At 44.9% G+C, this 25,291-nt stretch overlaps 1 protein-coding gene across 2 annotated transcripts; it reads right to left on the bottom strand.

Annotated features, from left to right (window-relative positions):
- Positions 1 to 4,566: 4,566 nt before the first annotated feature.
- LOC116358904 (sialic acid-binding Ig-like lectin 12) lies at positions 4,567 to 7,172 on the bottom strand. 2 transcript variants are annotated; one of them, XR_004206519.1, is made up of 6 exons: positions 7,068 to 7,172; positions 6,589 to 6,929; positions 6,129 to 6,459; positions 5,965 to 6,031; positions 4,803 to 5,850; positions 4,567 to 4,766 (listed from the first exon to the last, which is right to left on the bottom strand). XR_004206519.1 is itself a non-coding variant. In XM_031811256.1 (5 exons), coding segments are annotated over exons 1-5 (969 nt in total). In that variant the 5' UTR covers positions 7,070 to 7,172; the 3' UTR covers positions 4,567 to 5,622. The 2 variants fall into 2 exon arrangements, 1 of the variants encoding a protein (XP_031667116.1); XM_031811256.1 differs by having other exon boundaries at positions 4,567 to 5,850.
- Positions 7,173 to 25,291: the final 18,119 nt, after the last annotated feature.

The raw sequence follows: 25,291 nt of genomic DNA, 5'->3' as shown, positions 1-25,291 counted from the left end.
TGGTCGCCTGTTGGAGCCTGACCTGTACGTCAAGGCTGAGAAATGCCTGTTCTTCCAACAGTCCATCTCCTTCCTAGGGTATCGCATTTCCACCTCAGGGGTGGAGATGGAGAGTGACCGCATTTCAGCCGTGCGTAATTGGCCGACTCCCACCACGGTAAAGGAGGTGCAGCGGTTCTTAGGGTTTACCAACTACTACTGGAGGTTTATCCGGGGTTTTGGTCAGGTAGCGGCTCCCATTTCCTCACTGCTGAAGGGGGGCCCAGTACGCTTGCAGTGGTCAGCTGAGGCGGACAGGGCTTTTAGTCACCTGAGGGCTCTGTTTACCTCGGCTCCGGTGCTGGCCCATCTGAATCCCTCTTTGGCGTTCATAGTAGAGGTTGACGCGTCCAAGGCTGGATTAGGAGCGGTGCTCTCTCAGCGCTTGGGTACACCACCGAAGCTCCGCCCCTGTGCCTTCTTCTCGAAGAAGCTTAGCCCGGTGGAACGAAACTATGACGTGGGGGACCGGGAGCTGTTGGCTGTCGTCAAGACCTTGAAGGCATGGAGACATTGACTTGAGGGGTCTAGACACCCTTTTGTCATCTGGACTGACCACCGTAATCTGGAGTACATCCGGGCGGTGAGGAGACTGAACGCTCGCCAGGCAAGGTGGGCCATGTTTTTCACCCGTTTTGTGTTTACCCTTTCCTACAGACCAGTGTCATGACGTTGGCCTCTTTGGGTATAGCAAGCCCACCCCCCTCTCCCTGCCTCCCCCTTTCCTCCTTTAACTAGGTTGCTGTGGTCAGAGAGACGTCGTAAATTCCTGAGAATCTCCTCATGGACACATAGTAGAGAGAGAGTAGAATTGGAGCACAAAGACATTTCTTGGAGCACAAAGAAATTTCTTCCACCTCACAGAACTTGAGGTACGAACAAATTTCATGTTCCGGAGAAAATATAAAAGATCGGTGAAGAATCCAGCTACGAACTGGTCCGTTTGTCACAACTTGGGAAGCTCATGGGAGACAGTGTGGCCACATTACCATAACGCTGTTTATATAATAGCCTCAGATATGAGGTTTACATCTAATTGTTGTATAAGATGAATGAGTGAGTATGATACTGTTTGTATAATTGTGTAATATGATTTTGGACTGTTTAATGAATAAAAATACAATTCCCTTTTGATTTGAACTAAATCAGAGGACCGCCCCTGAGCCCAGTTAGGGTTAGACATCCTGGGACAGCCCTCTTCGGCCCTTCCGAATAAAACCCCCACTCGGGTTTTCGATCAGCAGACCAAGCTTACCTCAATTACTAGATGGCTAAAGGTTGCAGACCATGTTTTTCTCCATTAGGAGGACAAAGGTTGTAGACCATTGTTGAATCTTTTAACCATACCACGTGGTTAAACTCTTAGACTATCGATACCGACAGAATAAGAACAAGTCTTTGATATTGATTACTAGTCTGCAGCTAGGAATTCGGTATCATTGAACGCGAAGAAAGGCAACCGCCGAAACATCCATTCTATAACAAATGAATGAATGTCACTTTGAACTATCCTCTCTAACCACAACAGAGAGAGCGGGAGAGAGACGGACAATTCCACAAAAGACACAAACCTTTCACCAGCGATCAAGACGACACACTGAGCGTAAATATATATATTGATTGCAATTGTTCCCGAATGAGTGAGTGTTCATGTGTAAAGGATTAGCATTTCAATTGTTATAATCATTAACTGTAGTGACTTCTTAGTCGACCCCCACTTCCCCTTTTATCTAACAAGCCACCATGCCGGTTTAGCCACTAGGGCACATTCTCCTATCATTACATTTACCTTGTTTGTTTGTTTATGCATTTCTGTGAATTACTTAGTTAGTAATAAATAAATTATTTAAGACAATTTATGTATGGATGACTCATAGTGAAGACTGGGTTCGTGCAGATAACCAACAATTTGACGAGACTTACGTTAAGTAAATAATTAATTAATTTGACTAATTAGACTAACTAATTGATCAGATAAAATATCTGAAAAGTTATTTTAGGAAATTATAACTTTGTAATCTGAATATTTTTCCTTGGTGCCCCGACTTCCTAGTTAATTAGCTACGTGATTTAATCAGTTGATCGCGTAATAACTAATTACAGAGAATCTTTGATAAAAACTATCAGTCTTCAGTTAATGATAGTTGTCACGTTCTGACCTTAGTTCCTTTGTTTTGTCTTTGTTTTAGTTGGTCAGGGCGTGAGTTGGGGTGGGCAGTCTGTTTGTTTTTCTATGTTGGTTTTTGAGGCCTGGTATGGTTCTCAATCAGAGGCAGATGTCGTTAGTTGTCTCTGATTGAGAATCATACTTCTGAGCTGGAGGCAGCGAATGTCGAGAGGCGGTGGTATGAGAAGGCAGCACGGCGGCGCGATTGGAAGCCCGAGAGACAGCCCCAAAAATGTATTGGGGGTGCGCACACTGGGAGTGTGGCGAAGTCAGGTAGGAGACCTGTGCAAACTTCCCATGCTTACCGGAGAGAGGGACCGGGCAGGCACCGTGTTATGCGGTGGAGAGCACGGTGTCCCCAGTACGCGTGCTTAGCCCGGTGGGCTACATCCCAGCTGGGCTAGAGTGGGCATCGAGCCAGGTGCCATGAAGCCGGCTCTGCGCATCTGGTCTCCAGTGCGTCTCCTCGGGCCGGGGTACATCTGTCCTGAGCCGCCCGCCAGTCCTGAGCTGCCAGAGTCTCCCGTCTGTCCTGAGCTGCCAGAGTCTCCCGTCTGTCCTGAGCTGCCAGAGTCTCCCGTCTGTCCTGAGCTGCCAGTCTCCCGTCTGTCCTGAGCCGGCCGCCAGTCCTGAGCTGCCAGAGCCGCCCGCCAGACCTGAGCCGCCAAAACTGCCCGCCAGTCAGGAGCTGCCAGAGCCGCCCGCCAGTCAGGAGCTGCCAGAGCCGCCGGTCGGCCAGGAGCTGCCAGAGCCGCCGGTCAGCCAGGAGCTGCCAGAGCCGCCGGTCAGCCAGGAGCTGCCAGAATCGCCTGTCACGCCGGCGATGCCAGAATCGCCCTTCACTGCCGGAGTCTCCCGTCCGTCCGGTGCTGCCGGAATCTCCCCTCCATCCGGTGCTGCCGGAATCTCCCGTCCATTCGGGACCCGTGGCTGTGGTCCCCAGACCGAGGCCGGCGGCGAGGGTCGCCGCTCTTAAGAGGCCACGGAGGGGAATAAAGAGGCGGAGAAAAACTGTGGTGAAGTGGGGTCCACGTCCCGCGCCAGAGCCGCCACCGCGGACAGACGCCCAACCAGACCCTCCCCTATAGGTTCAGGTTTTGCGGCCGGAGTCCGCACCTTTGGGGGGTGGGGGGGAGGGGGGGTACTGTCGTGTTCTGACCTTAGTTCCTTTGTTTTGTCTTTGTTTTAGTTGGTCAGGGAGTGAGTTGGGGTGGGCAGTCTGTTTGTTTTTCTATGTTGGTTTTTGAGTTTGGCCTGGTATGGTTCTCAATCAGAGGCAGGTGTCGTTAGTTGTCTCTAATCATACTTAGGTAGCCTTTTTCCACCTGGGTTTCATGGGTGTGTATTCACTAGACAGGACTGTTTCGTTTGTTCGTTCTTCCTAGTTATTATTTTGTTTAGTGTTCAGTGTTGATTATATTATATTAAAAATTATGAACACTTACCACGCTGCACCTTGGTCCTCACCTTCTTCCACCGACGACAGCCGTTACAATAGTAAAGACACGACACCAGGCTCCCAGAACGTGAAGGCAGATGCATTGTCTCGGCTGTATGACACAGAGGAGCGGTCCATGGATACCACTCCAATACTCCCCGCCTCCTGCCTGGTGACGCCGGTAGTGTGATGAGCTGGACACGGACATTGAGCAGGCGTTACGTGCAGAGCACACTCCCGTCCAGTGTCCCGCTGGGCATCTGTACGTCCAGTCTGCTGTTCGTGACTGGTTGATCTATTGGGGCCGGAAGCTGGGTCCGTGGTTTGTGGGGCCAAAATCCCTGCTGCAGTGTGTGCAAACCTGGTCAAGAACTACAGGAAACGTATGATCTCTGTAATTGCAAACAAAGGTTTCTCTACCAAATATTAAGTTCTGCTTTTCTGATGTATCAAATACTTATGTCATGCAATAAAATGAAAATTAATTTCTTAAAAATCATACAATGTGATTTTCTGGATTTTTGTTTTAGATTCCGTCTCTCACAGTTGAAGTGTTCCTATGATAAAAATTACAGACCTCTACATGCTTTGTAAGTAGGAAAACCTGCAAAATCGGCAGTGTATCAAATACTTGTTCTCCCCACTGTAATTACATTTAGAGTTCCTGGCATCATTCATTTGGCTCCTAACTGTTAAAGAGAGGATAGCTGTGTCTGCAGTGTCACAGTAGTTAGGGAATAGGATGCCTTTCCAGACACAGACTATGTGTAGGTTTAGTGTGGTGTATGGATGGGATGTTTAAATCACTGATTTATAGTACATTTACTATAAGATCTCATGAATAACGTTGGTTATATTGTGTTATTTAAACCTGGAATCTTTAATGCTGAAACTGTCTGTTTGAGATATGACAACAACAAAGTTACTGTAAAAAATGAACCATTTTTATCCCTTCTGACCATAATAGAACAGTAGAATATGGACTGAACAGTTTGGCCCGTACTTTAATTTAAATAGATAGTTCAAGTCGAAATCAAAGACATTCGAATTGAGGAATTATATAGCAATTTCCAAAAGCATTTAAAAAAAAAGAATTACATTTAAAGCCACAATGTCTATAACCTATGATTGGATTGAATCCCTCCCAATGTCTATAACCTATGATTGGATTGAATCCCTCCCAATGTCTATAACCTATGATTGGATTGAATCCCTCCCAATGTCTATAACCTATTATTGGATTGAATCCCTCCCAATGTCTATAACCTATGATTGGATTGAATCCCTTCCAATGTCTATAACCTATGATTGGATTGAATCCCTTCCAATGTCTATAACCTATGATTGGATTGAATCCCTCCCAATGTCTATAACCTATGATTGGATTGAATCCCTCCCAATGTCTATAACCTATGATTGGATTGAATCCCTCCCAATGTCTATAACCTATGATTGGATTGAATCCCTCCCAATGTCTATAACCTATGATTGGATTGAATCCCTCCCAATGTCTATAACCTATGATTGGATTGGATCCCTCCCAATGTCTATAACCTATGATTTTATTGAATCCCTCCAATGTCTATAACCTATGATTGGATTGAATCCCTCCCAATGTCTATAACCTATGATTGGATTGAATCCCTCCCAATGTCTATAACCTATGATTGGATTGAATCCCTCCCAATGTCTATAACCTATGATTGGATTGAATCCCTTCCAATGTCTATAACCTATGATTGGATTGAATCCCTCCCAATGTCTATAACCTATGATTGGATTGAATCCTTCCCAATGTCTATAACCTATGATTGGATTGAATCCCTCCCAATGTCTATAACCTATGATTGGATTGAATCCCTCCCAATGTCTATAACCTATGATTGGATTGAATCCCTCCCAATGTCTATAACCTATGATTGGATTGAATCCCTCCCAATGTCTATAACCTATGATTGGATTGAATCCCTCCCAATGTCTATTGAGCAGCACTGGGGCTGTTGAATTTCACAGTAGCGTACTGGAAATCCTCGTCCTGTTTCTGGGGTTGAGACGGTGGGACGGTGGAGTCCAGAGGCACTTCCTGGTTTCTGTGTTGGATGCTGGCGTAGGTAATGTCATCCTGCTCGTCTGTGATCGCTCTCTGTGCTGCAATAGGGGCCATGGTCATGCCTGAGATGTTGTCATACACTGGATTAGAGTCTCTCTGATGGGGAGAGAAGACAGACAACATGAGGGGTGAAAGATATTACCACAGTCATTGAGTCCATCTATACACAGATGATTGCAGTTCTCAGTCAACTGACTCCAAAAAACGTACCTGTCCTAAGTTCTCTGCTGTGTCTCTGCTGTCTCTTGTGTCAGAGGTGGATTTGGACGCCTTCTTCCTGTTTTGTGAAATAATTAATCAATTAATTGAGCAATATACATATTTTGATCGATTATACCACAGAATGTGAAAAGGGATAAATTCATCTCACTCACCTGAACCACATGAACCCAAAAAGACAGAGTATGAGAATTAGAATAACCACTATGATTCCTACAACTGCATTCTTCAAAGACTTTGGCTCCCCAAAGAACATAACAGGAGAACGGAGATTCTCGTAGCCTACAACACTACAGGAGTAGCTGCCTGCGTCCCCACTGCTGAATTGGTCTAGGTAGAGGTAGTTATCTTGGGTGTTTGGGTTGGTGAGAAGTTGTCCGTTCTTGTACCAGATGTAGGTGGGGTTGTCAGTTAGAGTACAGGTGGTGCTACAGGTCAGTGTCACCTTCCCTTCCTCTGTGCCAGGAGTCTCCTTCACCTGCAGGTCTGAAAAGGGGGAAATGAAGACAAAATAGCACAATCATCATTATTTCCACCAATGAGAGAATGACTTAGACTAGATGATATAATACTGTAATACTGTATAATACTATAATATAATACTGACAGTATTACCTGTGACAATCAGAGTTATTCCAGGGAAGCTGTATCCCCATTTTACCGCAGTTGTTGTAAATCTAAACTTATATTCAGCAGAGTCACTCTCTCTCAGGTCTGTGATTCTCAGGGTGGAGTTCTTGTCTGTAGTTGGTTGGTACTTCACACGACCTGCATATTCTGGGTCCTGGCTTAGATCTGCAGTAACTCCAGACTCCCATTTGTTGAACCAGGATACTTCTGTGACGTTATGCCAGCTGGGATGTCTATACGTGCAGGTAATGTCCACTGTTGACCCCTTCAAGGCACAGATATCCTCTTGGTGTAAGTCACATTCAAACAGCTCAGACCATGAACACCTGAAAGTAAATGTATCTGATCAATTCCTCAAACGATAATGAGACGATTTCAAGTGTTTAAGATGTATTGGACTGGTTAATTTAAAATGAATAAAATATAAATGTATATAACTCATGAAACATGAGACCAACACTTACATGTTGCGTTTATATTGTTGTTCAGTATATTTTCTTATCAGCTGATTTAGGACTGAACAATGCAACTTTAGTAATAATCTAATCAACTTTAAAACTGTAGCTGAATCCAGACTCACACACTGCAGGAGAGAGGAGATCCTCATGGCCTTTTACAGCACAGGAGTAAATGTCTGAAGAGTAAATGTGGATACGATATTGTTGGGAAATGTGCTTATCTAGACGATGTCCATTCTTGTACCAGATGTAGGTGGGGTTGGGGTTGTCACTCAGAGTACAGGTGTTGCTACAGGTCAGTGTCACCTCCTGTCCCTTTACTACGTTGGTGGGAGGCACCATCACCTGGCTTTGTTGTCCACACCTTGTTGCTGTATTTGCTGAGTTGAGTGTAAATGAAAACCGTAGATTAGCATAATTTAGTGATGTGTGACAGACAGCTGGGTCATTCCACAAAGACTGCCTTTTGCTTCCCTTAGTGTAGCAATATTGAATTTTAAAAGCCTGTTATAGTAAATGAAGTGCCCTTTAATATAGATAACATGAAGAATTAAATTAATCTGCTTGCCCTCTAAGGTCAATGTCTGCGCCCCACGGAAATCTAATTAGCACAATACAAAAATCCCCATAAACATCCATCTATTTAAGATAGAGATATGTTTTTTTGCATTGGATGAGTCTCAATCCACCGTATCTGCCTATTTCGCACTTCTGCATCTGCTGTGAAAGGTGACCGAGCTAGAGTGGTGTCTTCTCACCAAATCATCTGAAGCGTCCGAACGGTCTAGGAAGTCCAGAGGTCTCACAAGACTCGTCTGAAGGTCCCCCGTACCAGTTAAACGTGAATGGAAGTATATATGGACACTGATTAGTGCCAAAAATAAGGAGTTAAATACATGTGAAAATATATATATAATAATCCTGATCTCTCAGATGTACAGCACCAGTCAAAGGTTTGGACACACCTACTCATTCAAGGATTTTTCTTAATTTTTACTATTTTCTTGTCACGCCCTGACCTTAGAGAGCCTTTTTATTTGGTTAGGTCGGGGTGTGATTTGGGTGGGCATTCTAGTTGTTTTATTTCTTTGTTGGCCGGGGATGGTTCCCAATCAGAGGCAGCTGTCTATCGTTGTCTCTGATTGGGGATCATACTTAGGTATCCTTTTTTCCACTTGTTTTTGCATAGTTGCTGTCTAGCCATGCAGAACTTTACGTTCGGTTTTGTATTTTGTTGTTTTGTCAGCCTTCAGTATTAAAAATCATGAACCCTTTCCACGCTGCGCTTTGGTCTCATTCATCTAACGTAACAGAAGATCCCACCACAAACGGACCAAGCAGCGTGGTCAGGAGGAGAGGACACAATGGAAACCCAAGAGGCAACCCCAAACATTTTTTTTGGGGGGGGGGCAGATGACGTGGGCGTCGGTGCTGAAGGGTGAGTCCGAGACCAAGGAAGAATTCTTGGACCGTTTGAGCGAGGAGTGGTTGGCAGTGGAGAGGGACGAAAGAGTTTGGAGGGGTTGGAGTCTGGAGCAAGACAGTCACTTTGAGGAGCGTGTGACCCTTCAGGCACACGCTGGCCTCACTGTAGGCTTTGAGGTTACACGTACTGTGTCTCCGGTACACACCCACAGCCCGGTGCGCTCTGTGCCAGCTCCCCGCATTTGCCATGCTAGAGTGGGCATTCAGCCTGGACGGATTGTGCCGGCTCAGCGCTAATGGTCTCCAGTGCGTCTCTTCGGCCCAGGAAATCCTGCGCCGGCTCTGCACACTGTGTCTCCGGTGCACCTTCACAGCCCAGTGCGTTCTGTGCCAGTGCCCCGCAATTGCCAGGCTAGAGTGAGCATCCAGCCAGGGTGGGTTGTGCCAGCTCTGCGCTCCAGACCTCCGGTGCGTCTCCACGGCCCAGTATACCCTGTGCCAGCTCCACGCACCCGGTCTCCTGTGCGTTTTCCCAGCCTAGTAAGCCCTGTGCCAGCTCTACGCACCAGGCCTCCTGTGACGATCCGTGGCACAAAGTCTCCAGTGACGATCCTTGGCACGAAGCCTCCAGTGACGATCCTTGGCACGAAGCCTCCAGTGACGATCCAATGTCCGGAGCCTCCTGAGACGGTCTGCAGTCCAGACCCTCCAGCGACGGTCTGCAGTCCAGAGCCTCCAGCGACGGTCTGCAGTCCAGAGCATGCAGCGACGGTCCCCGGTCCGGAGCATGCAGCGACGGTCCCCGGTCCGGAGCATGCAGCGACGGTCCCCGGTCCGGAGCATGCAGCGACGGTCCCCGGTCAGGAGCATGCAGCGACGGTCCCCGTCCGGAGCATGCAGCGACGGTCCCCGGTCCGGAGCCTCCAGCGACGGTCCCCGGTCCGGAGCCTCCAGCGACGGTCCCCGGTCCGGAGCATGCAGCGACGGTCCCCGGTCCGGAGCATGCAGCGACGGTCCCCGGTCCGGAGCATGCAGCGACGGTCCCCGGTCCGGAGCATGCAGCGACGGTCCTCGTTACGGAGCCACCAGCGACGGTCCCCGGTAAAGGAGCATGCAGCGACGGTCCCCCGTCCGGAACATGCAGTGACGGTCCCCGGTCGGGAGCATGCAGCGACGGTCCCGGTCGGGAGCATGCAGCGACGGTCCCCGGTTCGGGAGCATGCAGCGACGGTCCCCGGTCGGGAGCATGCAGCGACGGTCCCCGTCCGGAGCATGCAGCGACGGTCCCCGGTCCGGTGCATGCAGCGACGAATAACAGGTCACGCCCTGACCTTAGAGAGCCTTTTTATTTCTCTATTTGGTTAGGTCGGGTGTGATTTGGGCATTCTAGTTTTTTTGATTCTTTGTTGGCCAGGTATGGATCCCAATCTGGGGATCATACTTAGGTAGCCTTTTTTCCACTTGTGTTTGTGGGAACTTGTTTTTGCATTGTTTTTGCATAGCTTTTGTATTTTGTTGTTTTGTCGGCATTCAGTATTAAAAATCATGAACACTTTCCACGCTGCGCTTTGGTCTCATTCAACTAACGACGGAAGTAACATTTCTACATTGTAGAATAATAGTGAAGACATCAAAACTGTGTGTACAATGCTGTCATCAAGGCAAAGGGTGGCTACTTTGAAGAATCTCAAATATAAACTATATGTGTATTTGTTTAACACTTTTTTTGGTTACTTCATGATTCCATATGTGTTTTTTCATAGTTTTGATGTCTTCACTATAATTATACTATGTAGAAAATAGTAGAAATAAAGAAAAAACCTTGAATGAGTAGGTGGGTCCAAACTTTGGACTGATACTGTAGGTCTGATACTTCAGAACAAACGTCCTTTAGATTTGTTTTTGAAACAATCTGTTCTATGTAGTGAATCTGTTAATCAATGTGATTGTATGGGCTAACAGCTGTAAGTGATTTATTTCATTTTGGGGGGGGGGGGGGGTGCTTTAAGGAGTCTTAGAATTCCTTCTTAAAACAATTACATGTAACTTAGTTGAATATCTAATAGTTAAATCATCGTGTAAAAGCAGGTGAGCTGGTTCTACTCTACAAATTTTCTGGTGTTTTGGAAAACTGAGCGGGACGAGAATAACACATCAACCCTGTTACCCATAGATAGACAGGCTAGATATGTTTTAACAATTAAAACATTTTTGTGAAGCTTGCTTTCGAATGCAACTCCCTTTTGCACACAACAACCTTCCATTCTCCTTATCACAATGTCATGGTCGTCCTCCTCTTCATCTGAAGAGGAGAGGCGAGAAGGATCGGAGGACCAAAATGCAGCGTGGCTCTGGCGGATCCTGGATGACTGGCGGATCCTGACTGACTGGCGGATCCTGGCTGACTGGCGGCTCTGGAAGATCCTGGCTGACTGGCGGCTCTGGCGGATCCTGGCAGACTGGCGGCCCTGGCGGATCCTGGCAGACTGGCGGCTCTGGCGGATCCTGGCAGACTGGCGGCTCTGGCGGATCCTGGCAGACTGGCGGCTCTGGCAGATCCTGGCTGACTGGCGGATCCTGGTAGCCTGGCAGATCCTGGCAGACTGGCGGATCTTGCGGATCCTGGCTGACTGGCGGCTCTGGCTGCTCCATGCTGACTGGCGGCTCTGGCGACTCCTTGCAGACTGGCAGCTCTGGCGGCTCCTTGCAGACTGGCAGCTCTGGAAGATCCTGGCTGACTGGCGGCTCTGGCGGATCCTGGCAGACTGGCGGCTCTGGCGGATCCTGGCAGACTGGCGGATCCTGGTAGACTGGCGGATCCTGGCAGACTGGCGGATCCTGGTAGACTGGCGGATCTGGCGGATCCTGGCTGACTGGCGGCTCTGGCTGCTCCATGCTGACTGGCGGCTCTGGCGGCTCCTTGCAGACTGGCGACTCTGGCGGCTCCTTGCAGACTGGCAGCTCTGGCGGCTCCTTGCAGACTGGCAGCTCTGGCAGCTCCTTGCAGACTGGCAGCTCTGGCAGCGCTGGACAGGCGGGAGACTCTGGCAGCGCTGGACAGGTGGGAGACTCCAGCTGCGCTGGAGAGGAGGAAGGCTCTGGCAGCGCTGGACAGGCGAAGCGCACTGTAGGCCTGGTGCGTGGTGCTGGCACTGGTGGTACTGGGCCGGGCACACGCACAGGAAGCCTGGGGCGGGGAGCTGCCACCGGAGGGCTGGTGCGTGGAGGTGGTACTGGATAGACCGGACCGTGCAGGCGCAGTGGAGCGCTTGAGCACCGAGCCTGCACAACCTTACCTAATTGAATGCTCCCGGTCGCCCTGCCAGTGCGGCGAGGTGGAATAGCCCGCATTGGGCTATGCAGGCGAGCCGGGGACACCGTGCGCAAGGCTGGTTCCATGTAAGCCGGCCCAAGGAGACACACTGGAGACCAGATGCGTAGAGCCGGCTTCATGACACTTGGCTCGATGCCCACTCTAGCCCGGCCGATACGAGGAGCTGGTATGTACCACACCGGGCTATGCACCCGCACTGGAGACACCGTGCGCTCCACAGCATAACACGGTGCCTGCCCGGTCTCTCTAGCCCCCCGGTAAGCACAGAAAGTTGGCGCAGGTCTCCTACCTGGCTTCGCCATACTCCCTGTGTGCCGCCCCCCCAAGACATTTTTGGGGCTGACTCTCGGGCTTCCATCTGCGTCGCCGTGCTGGCTCCTCATACCAGCGCCTCTCCGCCGTCACCGCCTCCAGCTCTTCTTTGGGGCGACGATATTCTCCTGGCTGTGCCCAGGGTCCTTTACCGTCCAAGATTTCCTCCCATGTCCAGAAACCTGGATTTTGCTGCTCCTGCTGCTGCTGCCTGTCACCACGCCGCTTGGTCCTGTTGTGGTGGGTGATTCTGTCACGGTCGTCATCCTCTTCATCTGAAGAGGAGAGGTGAGAAGGATCGGAGGACCAAAATGCAGCGTGGTTATCTTTATACATCTTTAATGAAGATGATAAATGAACAATATACAAAAAAACAAGAAACGTGAAAATCCCTAAACAGCCCTATCTGGTGCAACAAACACAGAGACAGGAACAATCACCCACCAAACACTCAAAGAACATGGCTGCCTAAATATGGTTCCCAATCAGAGACAACGATAAACCTGCCTCTGATTGAGAACCACTCCAGGCAACCATAGACTTACTTAGACTACTTCACTAAAACACAATCCCATAACCTACAAAAAAAACCTAGATAAAACACACCACATAAATAACCCATGTCACACCCTGGCCTGACCAAAATAATAAAGAACACACAAAATACTAAGGCCAGGGCGTGACACACAAGGGGATTAACGGCGGATTTAAGATGAAATCGTCAACCCTGTTATGTTCAACCCTGTTATGTTCAACCCTGTAACTTTATTTGGAACTTAAGAGGCACTTACTGTAGTCATTTTTTATTGAATCTCTTGAGATGAGAAAACACATGTTTTATTAAGTTGAACATGTGCTCTTTGACAGAATGTCAAAATGAGATGAAATCTGAATAATCTTTTGACCAAGATACACTTCTCAGAAGGCACCGAATTGGTGGAACGACCCAGCTTCTGAAGGGAAATGAGAATGCCTAAAATACCCTTGAACACACCAGAATATTCATATTCATGTTGTCCTGAACTGTCTCATGGCATTTTGTAATTGTCTGTAGATGTAATAGCAACCAGGATAGCTATCATAAGAAGACTATTACAAATCTAAGAACGTGTAGAGAAATGCTAATTCTTATGTAGGTGACCAAACTATTGTTGATAAAGGGCTACAACTCAGAGTTGAGCCTGTGGGGTCCCCTACAGGATAGCTCCCGCATTACACTAATGGCCAAAACCAGCGCACACACACATGATCTCCGTTGTAGCTGAACGTTGAATGCCCGAAGAGGATTCTACGATGACGGACAGACAACTGAGCCAATGGCGGAAGACTACAGACTACACCCCAGATGAACCAATCCAAAGATCCGATCTTCCAGAATCAACCTACATTCTTTCCTATATAATAGTGGTGTACTGATTGTAACGGTCTCTTCTTCGTCTGCGCTTCCGTACGAACCAGCGGGAGAGCCGTAATTACGCTGTTCTAGATATCTTCACTCTGAATAAACTGTAGCTTGTCATACAATTTACCACCTTGTCTGAATCGATCCTTGACCGACTCGTCCGTCTACATATCCAATTACTAACAGAAATGGTAGCAGAGGATGGTTTACTAACGATCCAGTCGAAGTGAGTTGATTTGGGTGTGGAGAAGGCGAGTTGGGGAAAGGACGATTCATTAAATAAATAAGAAAGACGGGTGAAGACTTTCGGGGGAGGGCAACAATTCTGCTCAACTCGGAAAACTGATTTCAAGGTGCACCATATAAAAATAAGGTAAGCAAAAGCCTGTTAAATCAAACTTTGCATATTGTCGAATAGTCTGTCCAAATTTTTATCAGTTTTTCCGAGTAAGTATGAATTCTTGTGTAAATTTATAATTTGCTGACGAGTCGAAATAACAGTGTATGTGAACATATGTAGTAACGAACCGGCGACGGCCGGTGTGATTTAAATCATTGATGAGATATCAGTCCGGTCAGCACAGTCTGCTAGCTTTCAATGATGAGTGATCACTGTTTTGTCTTTGTTAGTTCCGATAGGGGTCGGGAATAGAGATCAGTAGGGGATAGCTAATTACTATTCTTCAAATCTGGCACCGAGGGGGATAAATTGTAATTTTATCCTGTGGCCCGGTACGGCTCAGTCTGATAGAGATTCACCGATAGGGGTCGGACATGTGTGTTAGTTCCGATAGGGGTCGGGAATAGAGATCAGTAGGGGATAGCTAATTACTATTCTTCAAATCTGGCGCCGAAGGGGATAAATTGTAATTTTATCCCGTGACCCGGTACGGCTCAGTCTGATAGAGATTCACCGATAGGGGTCGGACATGTGTAATAATTCTGATAGGGGTCAGCTCGATAGGGATCAGGAATAGAGATCAGTAGGGGATAGCTAATTACTATTCTTCAAATCTGGCGCCGATGGGGATAAGTTGTAATTTTATCCTGTGGTCCGGTACGGCTCAGTCTGATAGAAATTCACTGATAAGGATCGGCTTTCAGGGGTCAGAGATATAACGTGCTGTTTTGTCTTGTTTTGTCTATTTGTAACTGTTTATGTTATGTTATGTTAAAATGCAATGTGGTTGTAATTGTTTCCATTAAGATTGTTGGTGGTTAGATAGAGGGAGAGAGAGAGAATTATAATAAGGGATATTGGATAAATCCGAAACTTCTATATTGTATGTACCTATGTTAATAGGTACATGTATAAATGTATAATCAGGAATGAAATGACTGATGTATAATTGAAATAATATCTGAATATAATATGTAAATATTGAGACTAAATAGTCGAATAGATCCCTTGGTTGTGCGCTCCATAATGCTATACAAACCCATGCGTTTTTTCTCAACCTGAATATACGAAGGAGAAGCTCTGAGATAAGGCAGAGCACGAGCAATAGTGTCTCTTCGAATACCTCGTGGGCATTAATCAACGTCGGGCGAAGTATATGCTAACTATATTCTGATAGAAGGAGAGAATTTCGATTAAAACTACGATTAAATTCCGATTGAATTAAATTAAATTACGTTTAAAGCAAATTCACAATGGCGAACCCCAATACTCCAAAGCTGAGGTTTAATGAGTTCCTAGAACAAAAAATTTAATATAGATCAGGGGGACAGGAACAATGGACGCCTATAAAGAAAGTTTGGGAGGGATTGAAGTTAAGATGGACACAAGCAGGTTATCTAGGGGGGTGGCCGCCAACAGGGGCCCAGCTGAAAACAATGGAATGTGAGTTGAGAGGGACGTAGCAGGAGGCCAGAGACAAGGAAGTTGAAAGAAATAAAAGCCATGTATTTAAGAACCAAGGGACCAAACAGAGAATGAACAGAAGGCGGGGCCATTGCGTCTCCCACTGGTCTGCTTACTGGCGTAAATGAAGATTTGTAAGAATCAAATCCTGTGCATGAAACACGCTTGATATTCAGTCGGGGACTAATATCGATATGAATGAGGTCGGGGACAAAGCGAGTGTGGTACATGAGGTGTTTCAGTTGGAGCTGGAACCGGTGAGAATGTTGAAAAAGTCGCAGGCTTGCTGATGAGAGTTATATCATAGAATATTGAGGGGGGTGCATGACTGTTGGAAAGAGTGTTAAACTCTATTAACGCAAAATTCTTTTTGCGGATTTATATTATGAGGTTTGAACTATACTAATGTTGTAGAATTACATAATCAACATCTGAACATACTTACGTTAAACATTAATTGAGCCACTGAGTAATAGATAAGCTGTACACTAGGTACGGGGCGAAGGGTGTGGTCGATGTAAGACGGGAGTGGTGTTCTAACCAAATTATTTAGTTATTTTAATTCATTTACACAAGTACTTCCCGGGTATTGATTTTGGTTTGATTGTTCAGATAACATCATTGAAATTAAACAGGAGGTCAAGGTATACTAACATTAGAATCTGTTTTCATTATGGAGAACTATGAAAGGCCCGCAGAGTGGATTGCAGGCTGAGGTTTTTATGTTAAAGGGACAGTGCACATTTATCACAGTTGTGTGTGTCTGTCTAATGGCTGGGTATTTAAGAAGTATTTTTGGGAGAAAATTTGGAGAAACACGAATAAGACATGAAACATCGAGACAAATTATTTGAGTTTGAGGGGATTATCATAATTATTAGGTTTTGTTTTTGTAGTAAATGTTTGGGTTAAGGGGATTTCCATGTTCCCAGAGACATGATATTTTAAAGAGGCACGCTCACATATGGAACCTTTATGAGTTTTTTATTTTATGAGTTTTAATTACACAAGTAATTTTTATTTTATTTTAAGGATAAAGGGTTCTTTAATATGTCTAATATGGTATGGAACACGAATGTGGGGGGATGGTGTAACCCGTGACCGGATTTCATGGCTCTCTCGGGTGGTCTGATCAGCCACAAGGGGGTGCCATTTGAATAATACATTTGTGGTCATGGGTAATACTGTTTAAAAAAAATAAAATAATAATAATTAAAGTTTTTTTGAAATTTAATTTTTTAAGGTAACTTAATTATAGTGGAGTTTACTTAACCTATATAAAGACTTTAGAAATTGCCACCATAGACATGTTTTTCTAAAAATCCATGAGTTTAGATAAAGCCAAACAGTGGGACATTTAGTTAAAATGTGGAAACATGGGAAAAGGCAGACAGATGAGCCCTCCCCCGCACTGCAGAGACCTTGACGGTTGGAGAGCAGAGAGGAGAAGTTTTAGAAGGGAGCCAGGACGAGCAAGGATAACGGAGTGTGTAGATAACAGTCACTGAGTGGAGACAAAAGGGAGAATTGGACATGTGGAAAATTAAAGGGGCGCTCCTACATGATAATGTCAGAACAGACGGATAATATACTAATCTTACCTAAGTCATTATTTAGAGCAGGTAAAGTTGTTACCTGGGCAAAGCTAGGTATCAAAAGGGGGATAGGTAAATTGTGGTCTAGGATAGGATGGGGCCTATTGGATAAGAAACTAATATTTTTTTAAATGTAGTTAACAAATGGGCATAGAAGTTAAAGATAGAATCAGATCAAACATGAGAAACTGTTTGTTAACCAAGCCTGTATGTCCAGCATTTTATGCATTATAGGTGAACTGCAGGTGAAGTCACTCAATCCAGTCCCAGAGGCTTGTTGGGGGGACCATACCAAGGTCTCCTGGTGGCAGCTAGCTGAAAGAGCTACCCGGATTCATATCGCACGGTGGGAGGGTAAGACACACTGACACTATCGAACAATAAACAGTGTTCGAGAGGAGAACTGGAATTAACAGAATTCCGGGGGCCATCTCTCGAATGAAGAAAATCCTCCCTGTCCTGTCACCCCTGTTTTTGTTCATAGAAGTGAAGATGTATCTGGCTCTTGCTAAGTGATGTGTTCTCGGGGAAAGGGTGGGGCTTCACATGGAAGCTGTTTGTCTGAGCGGTCTTATCGTGGGTGACATCCCAAATAACACAGCTCCGGACGAATCAGTGCCCGAAGCCTCAGCTGGTTTGACCACCCTGGCTCACGGGTTGACAGAAATCTGGGGTGGATACTTCTCTGATTAATTGGGTTTTGATAGTATGTTTAGAAAATGGGGAAAATATTATGATCACTGTACTATGGGCTACATTCACCTGTGTGACTGTTTTAGTTTTATGGGGCTGCTGTCTATGAGGCCTTATTTCCAGGACTCTGGAGAAATCGATGGAAATAGATGGTGATGTACCAGCGGATTCCAGGTTCTGACCCGTGGAATGCTGAATGTATGTCTACAGAACAAGTGGACGAAAATTATAAATGAAATTATATTAAATTAGGAGGGTGTCCGTATGGGGATTACAGGATAACCGACTTGGGACAGTTCTGGGATTGGAAGAGAGGGTATCCTTATAGCATAGGGGATCCCACAAAGGTGGATAGGCTTTTCATGATATGGGAAAACCTGGGAGCACTGTTGAACTTTGTAAAGGTGATGAAATCTTGCTAACCATCAAAACTATTAAGCTCTCTGATGCAGGCACTTACACCCTCGGACTACAAAGGACCGGGACAGACACGATGGGTGTGTTTTCTATTAAGGTGCTGCCAAAACCAGAGGTCCCAGATGAACCAGGGCCAGACACACTCCTCTACCACCCCTGGACCGAACCTGCCACCACTGTGTTAAAAATCCCATTCAGGTAATTAATGTTAGACTATTCAGCTATTGATCAATTAGGCACTGAGACTGGTGTTATTGGTAGGGACAATTTGTGGCTTTCTTATGAGGTACAGTTAAGACCCTGAAAAGAAAGGACTACATGAGTTACATGAAACATTGGTCATGATGGACCTGTTCTGGCTACACACCCATTTGCTATAGGAGAAAAGGAGGGGTGGTTGTGTATTCTGAGAGGTTTTTACCTGGTTGAGGCCAATTCAACTCTCTGTTCCTCTGAGCCTTGTGTTTCCTACAGTACCTCCTCATCGGGCCCCTTGGGGTGTTGAGGCATATGGGGGCAATTACAGTTGCATCACGGGTACAGGTAATGGCATTGATTATGGGAGATTGCCTGAAGCTGATTGCAGTAGTAACATAACCATTAATTCCACTTGGCCAGTTACAGGCCTAAACCAAACTAGTGGTCTGGCTGATGTGTGGTGGATCTGTGGACCCAAAAGAGTGCTGAGACCCATTCTTAGAGGAGACTGGCAAGGTACGTGTGCTCTGACCAGTTTGATAAATTCCACTGACCATTGTTGATGTTACTGCTGAACAGCTGTTGGGTTCTGTATCCAGGGGACCTGAAAACATTCCATCCCATGGGAGACATAGAAGTAGTGCTCCATGGACAGAGGATGTAGTTGACATACACACTAACCTGTTGGGAGTGCCGGTGGGGGTTCCTCATGAGCTTCAGGCCTTGGGCAGGAATGAGGGATTATAGGTCCAGCCATAGTGGATGCAAGACAGACTGCATGGATTCATTACATCTACTATGATCAACAGCGTTTTGTTAATTACCCCCGTGATGCACTCACTGGTATGTCTGAACAGTTTGAGGCCACATCTAGGGTTGCCAGACAGAATAGACTTGCTTTGGATATGCTTCTTGCCAGTCAGGGGGGCGTATGCAAGATGTACGGTGAACAATGTTGCACGTATATTCCTAATAACACCAGTCCAGATAGTAGTATATCTAAGGCCCTTAGTGGGCTTGATGCACTATCTGCTGAGATGAGGACCATGGCGGGGGTGGAGGAGTCTGGCCTGTTCTCTTGAGTGGGAGCCTGGTTTTGGTAAGTAAACTAGAATGGTGGTTACTGGATTTCTGACCCTAATTTTTGTTATTGACGTGTTGTGCTGCTTGCATCATACCGTGTTTTAAGAAGTCTGTTACAGATGTGGTGAAGGCTTCAGGCATGATGATGCCTTTGCTTGATGCTCCAGTTGGAGATGCTGATACTGAAGCATGCTTTCAGGGGAGGATGAGACTGACTGAGGATGACCCATGGTATGCTGTGGGTGAGGTAGTAGAATAAATCTTACACCACCACAGTTCCTTGTTATACATCTTTATGATGGGTTTTCTTTCCAGTATGTTTGTTCTCCCTGTTGTGAAGGTTTTGAGTCCCTGGGTGGCATGAAGCCCAACTGGTGCAGGATAGGAGTAGCTGAGAGGACCAGATGGTTTATAATAATGCTTTGCTTTGTTTTACTCTGTTTTCCATGACCAAAGTTTTATCCGGTATCTTACATGTCAATAAACAATAAAGTGTTATCCTGTTTTTGCTAAGTGACACCCTTGTGGGTGTCAAAAGGGGGACTTAAATTTCACACAAATTTCTTTTAATGTTCTGTTTTTGAATGAGCTGTTCTCTTTTGACATGAAGGTATTTTAAACTCTGTGACTGTTATGTGATTCATTGCTGAATTTTTGTTCACACCCTGGGGGGTGTGAAAAAGAGGGATTATTGGTTCCTGTGTTTTACATTATAGCCATTACCATATATATGATTGAATATTATCTGCTGTTGGCTTGTGTTGATGTATGCAAGTGTTATGCAACATAGCTGACTTGAAACATTGTTAAAAGTGTCAGGGCCAGGGGACTTTCATGCTGAAAAAATACAGAAGGGAGGGCACATTCAGAGCGTGGGGTTGCGAGAACAAGCGTTTTTTTTTTGTTGTTAGATAACAGGAGCCAGGTGCATGATAACGGTATGGAGCATGAGAGCCTGGCTGCAACTTCTCTTATGACATTCCAGAATCGCATTGCAGTAGATATGCTACTGGCGGAGAAAGGTGGAGCTTGTACTATGTGTGGTGAACAGTGTTGCACTTTCATCCCTAATAACGCAGCCTCCGATGGTAGCTTGACCATGGCCCTAGAAGATTTGAGGACGCTCAATGGTAAAATGAAATCTCATTCTGGGATGGATACCTCGATGTGGGACTCCTGGATGAGTGCGTTTGATGTTTCCTCTGCTGGATAAAGACCTACTTGAATTCGAGGATGAGGAGGAGAGTGCCTATTAGATTTACATTATATCTGCTGTTGCCTTATGGGTATGTATGTGTTATGCAAGTGGATCATTCCGCCTGACTTGCCTAGTTTAAGTCACATCTCTTTGGAGATGTGAAGAGAGGGAATTACAACTTTTTCCTGCGGGAAAAAAGTTGGCTTATGTAGACAAGCATTTACTTTTATTTTGAGCTGTTGTTCTCCGCTCTGTAAAATGAGGGTTGTAAGTTCCTAGGTGGCTGGTAGCCAACTTAGTACATAGTGGGATTGAATGGAGAACATGATGTAATACATATATATCTATTTCTGTTTAAAACCGTGCCTTATTTCATAAGTCCCCTTGGGAGAAGTTTCTCTTTGTGTCTGGATCCAGTTAGGTTGTGTCACGTCTCTGGTGAGACGTGAAGAGAGGGTTTTGTAGAGAAATGCTAATTCTTATGTAGGTGACCAAACTATTGTTGATAAAGGGCTACAACTCAGAGTTGAGCCTGTGGGGTCCCCTACAGGATAGCTCCCGCATTACACTAATGGCCAAAACCAGCGCACACACACATGATCTCCGTTGTAGCTGAACGTTGAATGCCCGAAGAGGATTCTACGATGACGGACAGACAACTGAGCCAATGGCGGAAGACTACAGACTACACCCCAGATGAACCAATCCAAAGATCCGATCTTCCAGAATCAACCTACATTCTTTCCTATATAATAGTGGTGTACTGATTGTAACGGTCTCTTCTTCGTCTGCGCTTCCGTACGAACCAGCGGGAGAGCCGTAATTACGCTGTTCTAGATATCTTCACTCTGAATAAACTGTAGCTTGTCATACAATTTACCACCTTGTCTGAATCGATCCTTGACCGACTCGTCCGTCTACATATCCAATTACTAACAAACGTGACCATACAGTACCTGCCATTGACAAGAGAAAGACCACAAACACACTTCCTGGTTTTCTCAAGGCCATTGTTGCATCACCCACCCTGTAGTGTTAGAAACATAAACAACAACTCACTCTATACCTGGTGAATAACTACTCCTTAGAAATGAATTAAGAGTTGTCTATAGCACTGTATACACATAATAATCATTTTATTGCTCAAAAGCTGTTTTATTCTTACAATCCTATAGCATTGAGACATGGGTCCCTAGTATTATCATTAGCCAGAATAATATGGTTAATCACTAAAAACATACTACCAAACACAATTTTATAAGATATCTTCAAGTGTACTTACAGAGAAAAGTGGAGAGGTTTTGTAAGACAACTCACTGGCAGTATGAAAACAAGAAGTAAGTGAGTGGTTGACACATGAGGGCACAAGTTGCTGTAATTTCCTTCCTTTTCATGCAAAAAGACAACTACTTGTGGACGGTTTACAGGCAGAACACATTTCAGAAGTTGCATCACGGCTGACCAAAAAACGTGTTGCATGGCGGCATCTGCCCCAGCACATTAGATTCTGTTTAATAAAATAGACGCAAAGGGGACAAACTGCTGTTTTTTAAACCGATTTGCCTCATGATTTTGTCAACTCACACATGAAGATTGCTGCTGCAGGCTCTTTGTATGTCTTGACCAATCAGATTAATTGAAATCGCAGGTCGCGAGGTTTGGGCACAACCCACAAAGGTCAAGGAGCGCACTCCACTGTCCTCCTTTATTTATTTAGTAAGCATGATAACACATCAGTCCAGACAGACAGAAGTACACGCTTGAGAGAGAAATTTGCAGAAGAATTTGCAAAATGTATAATGATTATTTATTTACTAAATTATGTTCAAATGTTAAACAATTTACTTTCATATGAATTTTGAATTAAAATGTTGATTAACTGTTGTTTATCAGCCCATTGCTAATGGGCTGATAAGCTAATGCTAGTAGGCAACCTCGTCCTGCTTATCAGGTGTTTAGAGATCAACAACTCAACTAACAAGGTCTAGTTGTAGATTCAGTAATGCATCAGTTGTGAAGACCCAGACAGTTTTAAAATCATTAATTGGGGAACATGCTAGCCAGCTAAATACATTTGTTCCCAGGGACTAAAGTGGGCACCTGATCGCGTTTCACTCCATTGCAGTGGCTTGGCAGGAGAAAACAGTCGTGCCCGTCTTGTTTGCAGGTAAGACATGTTAAAAAATAAATGCCATCTGATGAAATAGTGGCAAATGCAGCCAACTATTTTATTAGATCTAGGCTTGCAAGCCAGCCAAGTTATTTGTGCATTCTCTGTTGATGAGTCTGTTTAGCTACTTTGCTAGCTAGCAGCATGCAGTGTCTGATTGGGTTTGGTGTTACCAGTTCAAATGAAAGATTGTTTTTCTACTCTCATTCTAAACTGACCAAGCCTATGAAAAACTGTTAACAAAACTATTGCACTTCTAATAAAGGTAGTTGAGGCTTCAGAAACATGAATCAGCACTGAGATTTGGTCAGTGAGGTTAATTTCTACCCCCCTTGTCTCTGCTTGTTCCACCTTGAAGGACACCTGACCCTGTCACCCTGCAGATCTAAGGAACTTGTTGTGAACCTCCCAGCCACCAGGATGATCCCCATATCCAAGGATTTTATTAAGGACTGTGCAATATCACAATGTTAGGAATGGATTCACCAGCTATTGTTTATCATGCAGATTTGTCTGAACATCATAATTTATGAAACTCATTCTTAAATACAGACATTAATTTCTGTCCCAGGGAATTGCACTATGTGCACATCTTCAATTTAGATCACAATTATTTAAATGAGGTGTTAGTAAAGGGCTGGAACAGAAACGTGTAAACTCCTGTCCTGTGTATAAAACAAATCCTGTGGCGGTCATGACAAAATCATGTAGTGAACAATCTTATGAACGTTGGAGGTTAATCTCCTGGAGACTCACGTGGGAATGACTTATTTTGTACAATGGACTGTGTATTAAGGACTCGTGCACAGGTACAGAAACAACTATAAAAGTGTAACATTTATTCCAAATTGCAAGTGATGCCTTCACGTGTTTTGGTTTTGAGAAATCAACAGAAGAAAGGCCTCAATAATATTCCCATGCTGTATTCATTTAATATATATCCTATTTGATATGCATTTAAATATACTGAACACAAATATAAACACCTCATGCAACAATTTCAACAACTTTACTGAGTTACAGTTCATATAATGGAAATCAGTCAATTGAAAGACAATTATTTTAGCCCTCATCTATGGATTTTACATGACTGGGAATGCAAATGTGCATCTGTTGGTCACATATACACTATATATACACACAAAAGCATGTGGACACCCCTTCAAATGAGTGGATTTATCCACATCCGTTGCTGAGAGGTGTATACAGTGCATTCAGGAAAGTATTCAGACCCCTTGACATTTCCACATTTTGTTACATCCTTGTTCTAAAATGGATTAAATTGCTTTTTTCCCTCATCAATCTACACATAATATCCCATAATTATAAAGCCTCATGGCTTGGTTTTTGCTCTGACATGCACTGTCAACTGTGGGACCTTATATAGACAGGTGTGTGCCTTTCCAAATCTTGTCCAATCAATTGAATTTACCACAGGTGGACTCCAATCAATGGAAACAGGATGAACCTGAGAAAAATGTTCAGTCTCGTAGCAAAGGGTCTGAATACCAATGTAAATAAATTATTTCTGTTTATATTTTTTAAATTAATTTTCTACTATTTCTAAAGAACTATTCACCTTGTGATTATGGGGTATTGTAATTAGATGAAGGATTTTTCTTATTTTTTAAAATTCCATTTTAGAATAATGCTTTAACATAACAAAATGTGGAAAAAGTCAAGGGGTCTGAATACCTTCTCAATGTACTGAAAAATTGAGCACACAGCCATGCAATTTCCATAGACAAATATTGGCAGTAGAATTACATTACTGAAGAAATCAGTGCATTTCAATGTGGTACCATCATAGGATGCCACCTTTCAAACAAGTCAATTTGTCAAATTTCTGTCCTGCTAGAGCTGCCCCAGTCAACTGTAAGTGCTGTTATTGTGAAGTGGAAACATCTAAGAGAATCAATGGCTCTGCCAGGAAGTGGTAGGTCACACAAGCTCACAGAACGGGACCGCTGAGTGCTGAAACAAATAGAGCGTAAAAATAGTCTTTCCTCGGTAGCAACACTCACTACCAAGTTCCAAACTGCCTCTGGAAGCAAAGTCAGCACAGGAAATGTTTGTTGGGAGCTTCATGAAATGGGTTTCCATGGCCAACCATCCGCACACAATTCTGACATCATTATACGCAATAATAAGTGTTGGCTGGAGTGGTGTAAAGCTCGCCGCCATTGGACTCTGGGGCAGTGGAAATGTGTTCTCTGGAGTGATGAATCACGCTTCACCATCTGGCAGTCCGACAGACTAATCTGGATGCCAACTGTAAAGTTCGGTGGAGGAGGAATAATGGTATGGGGCTGTTTCTCATGGTTCCTGCTAGGCCCCATAGAACACAGACTGCGAGCCAGGCCTAATCACCCAACACCAGTGCCCGACGTCACTATTGCTCGTGGCTAAATAGAAGCAAGACACTGCAGCAATGTTTCAACATCTAGTGGAAAGACTTCCCAGGAAAATTATAGGCTGTAATAGCAACAAAGGGGGGACCAGCTCCATATTAATGCCCATGGTTTTGGAATGAGATGTT

The sequence above is a fragment of the Oncorhynchus kisutch genome, unplaced genomic scaffold (genome assembly GCF_002021735.2).
Source record: "Oncorhynchus kisutch isolate 150728-3 unplaced genomic scaffold, Okis_V2 Okis01b-Okis20b_hom, whole genome shotgun sequence".
Classification (NCBI taxonomy): Eukaryota; Metazoa; Chordata; class Actinopteri; order Salmoniformes; family Salmonidae; genus Oncorhynchus; species Oncorhynchus kisutch.
The sequence above is the reverse complement of the archived record's forward strand: the minus strand, read 5'-3'. Positions and strand labels throughout refer to the sequence as shown.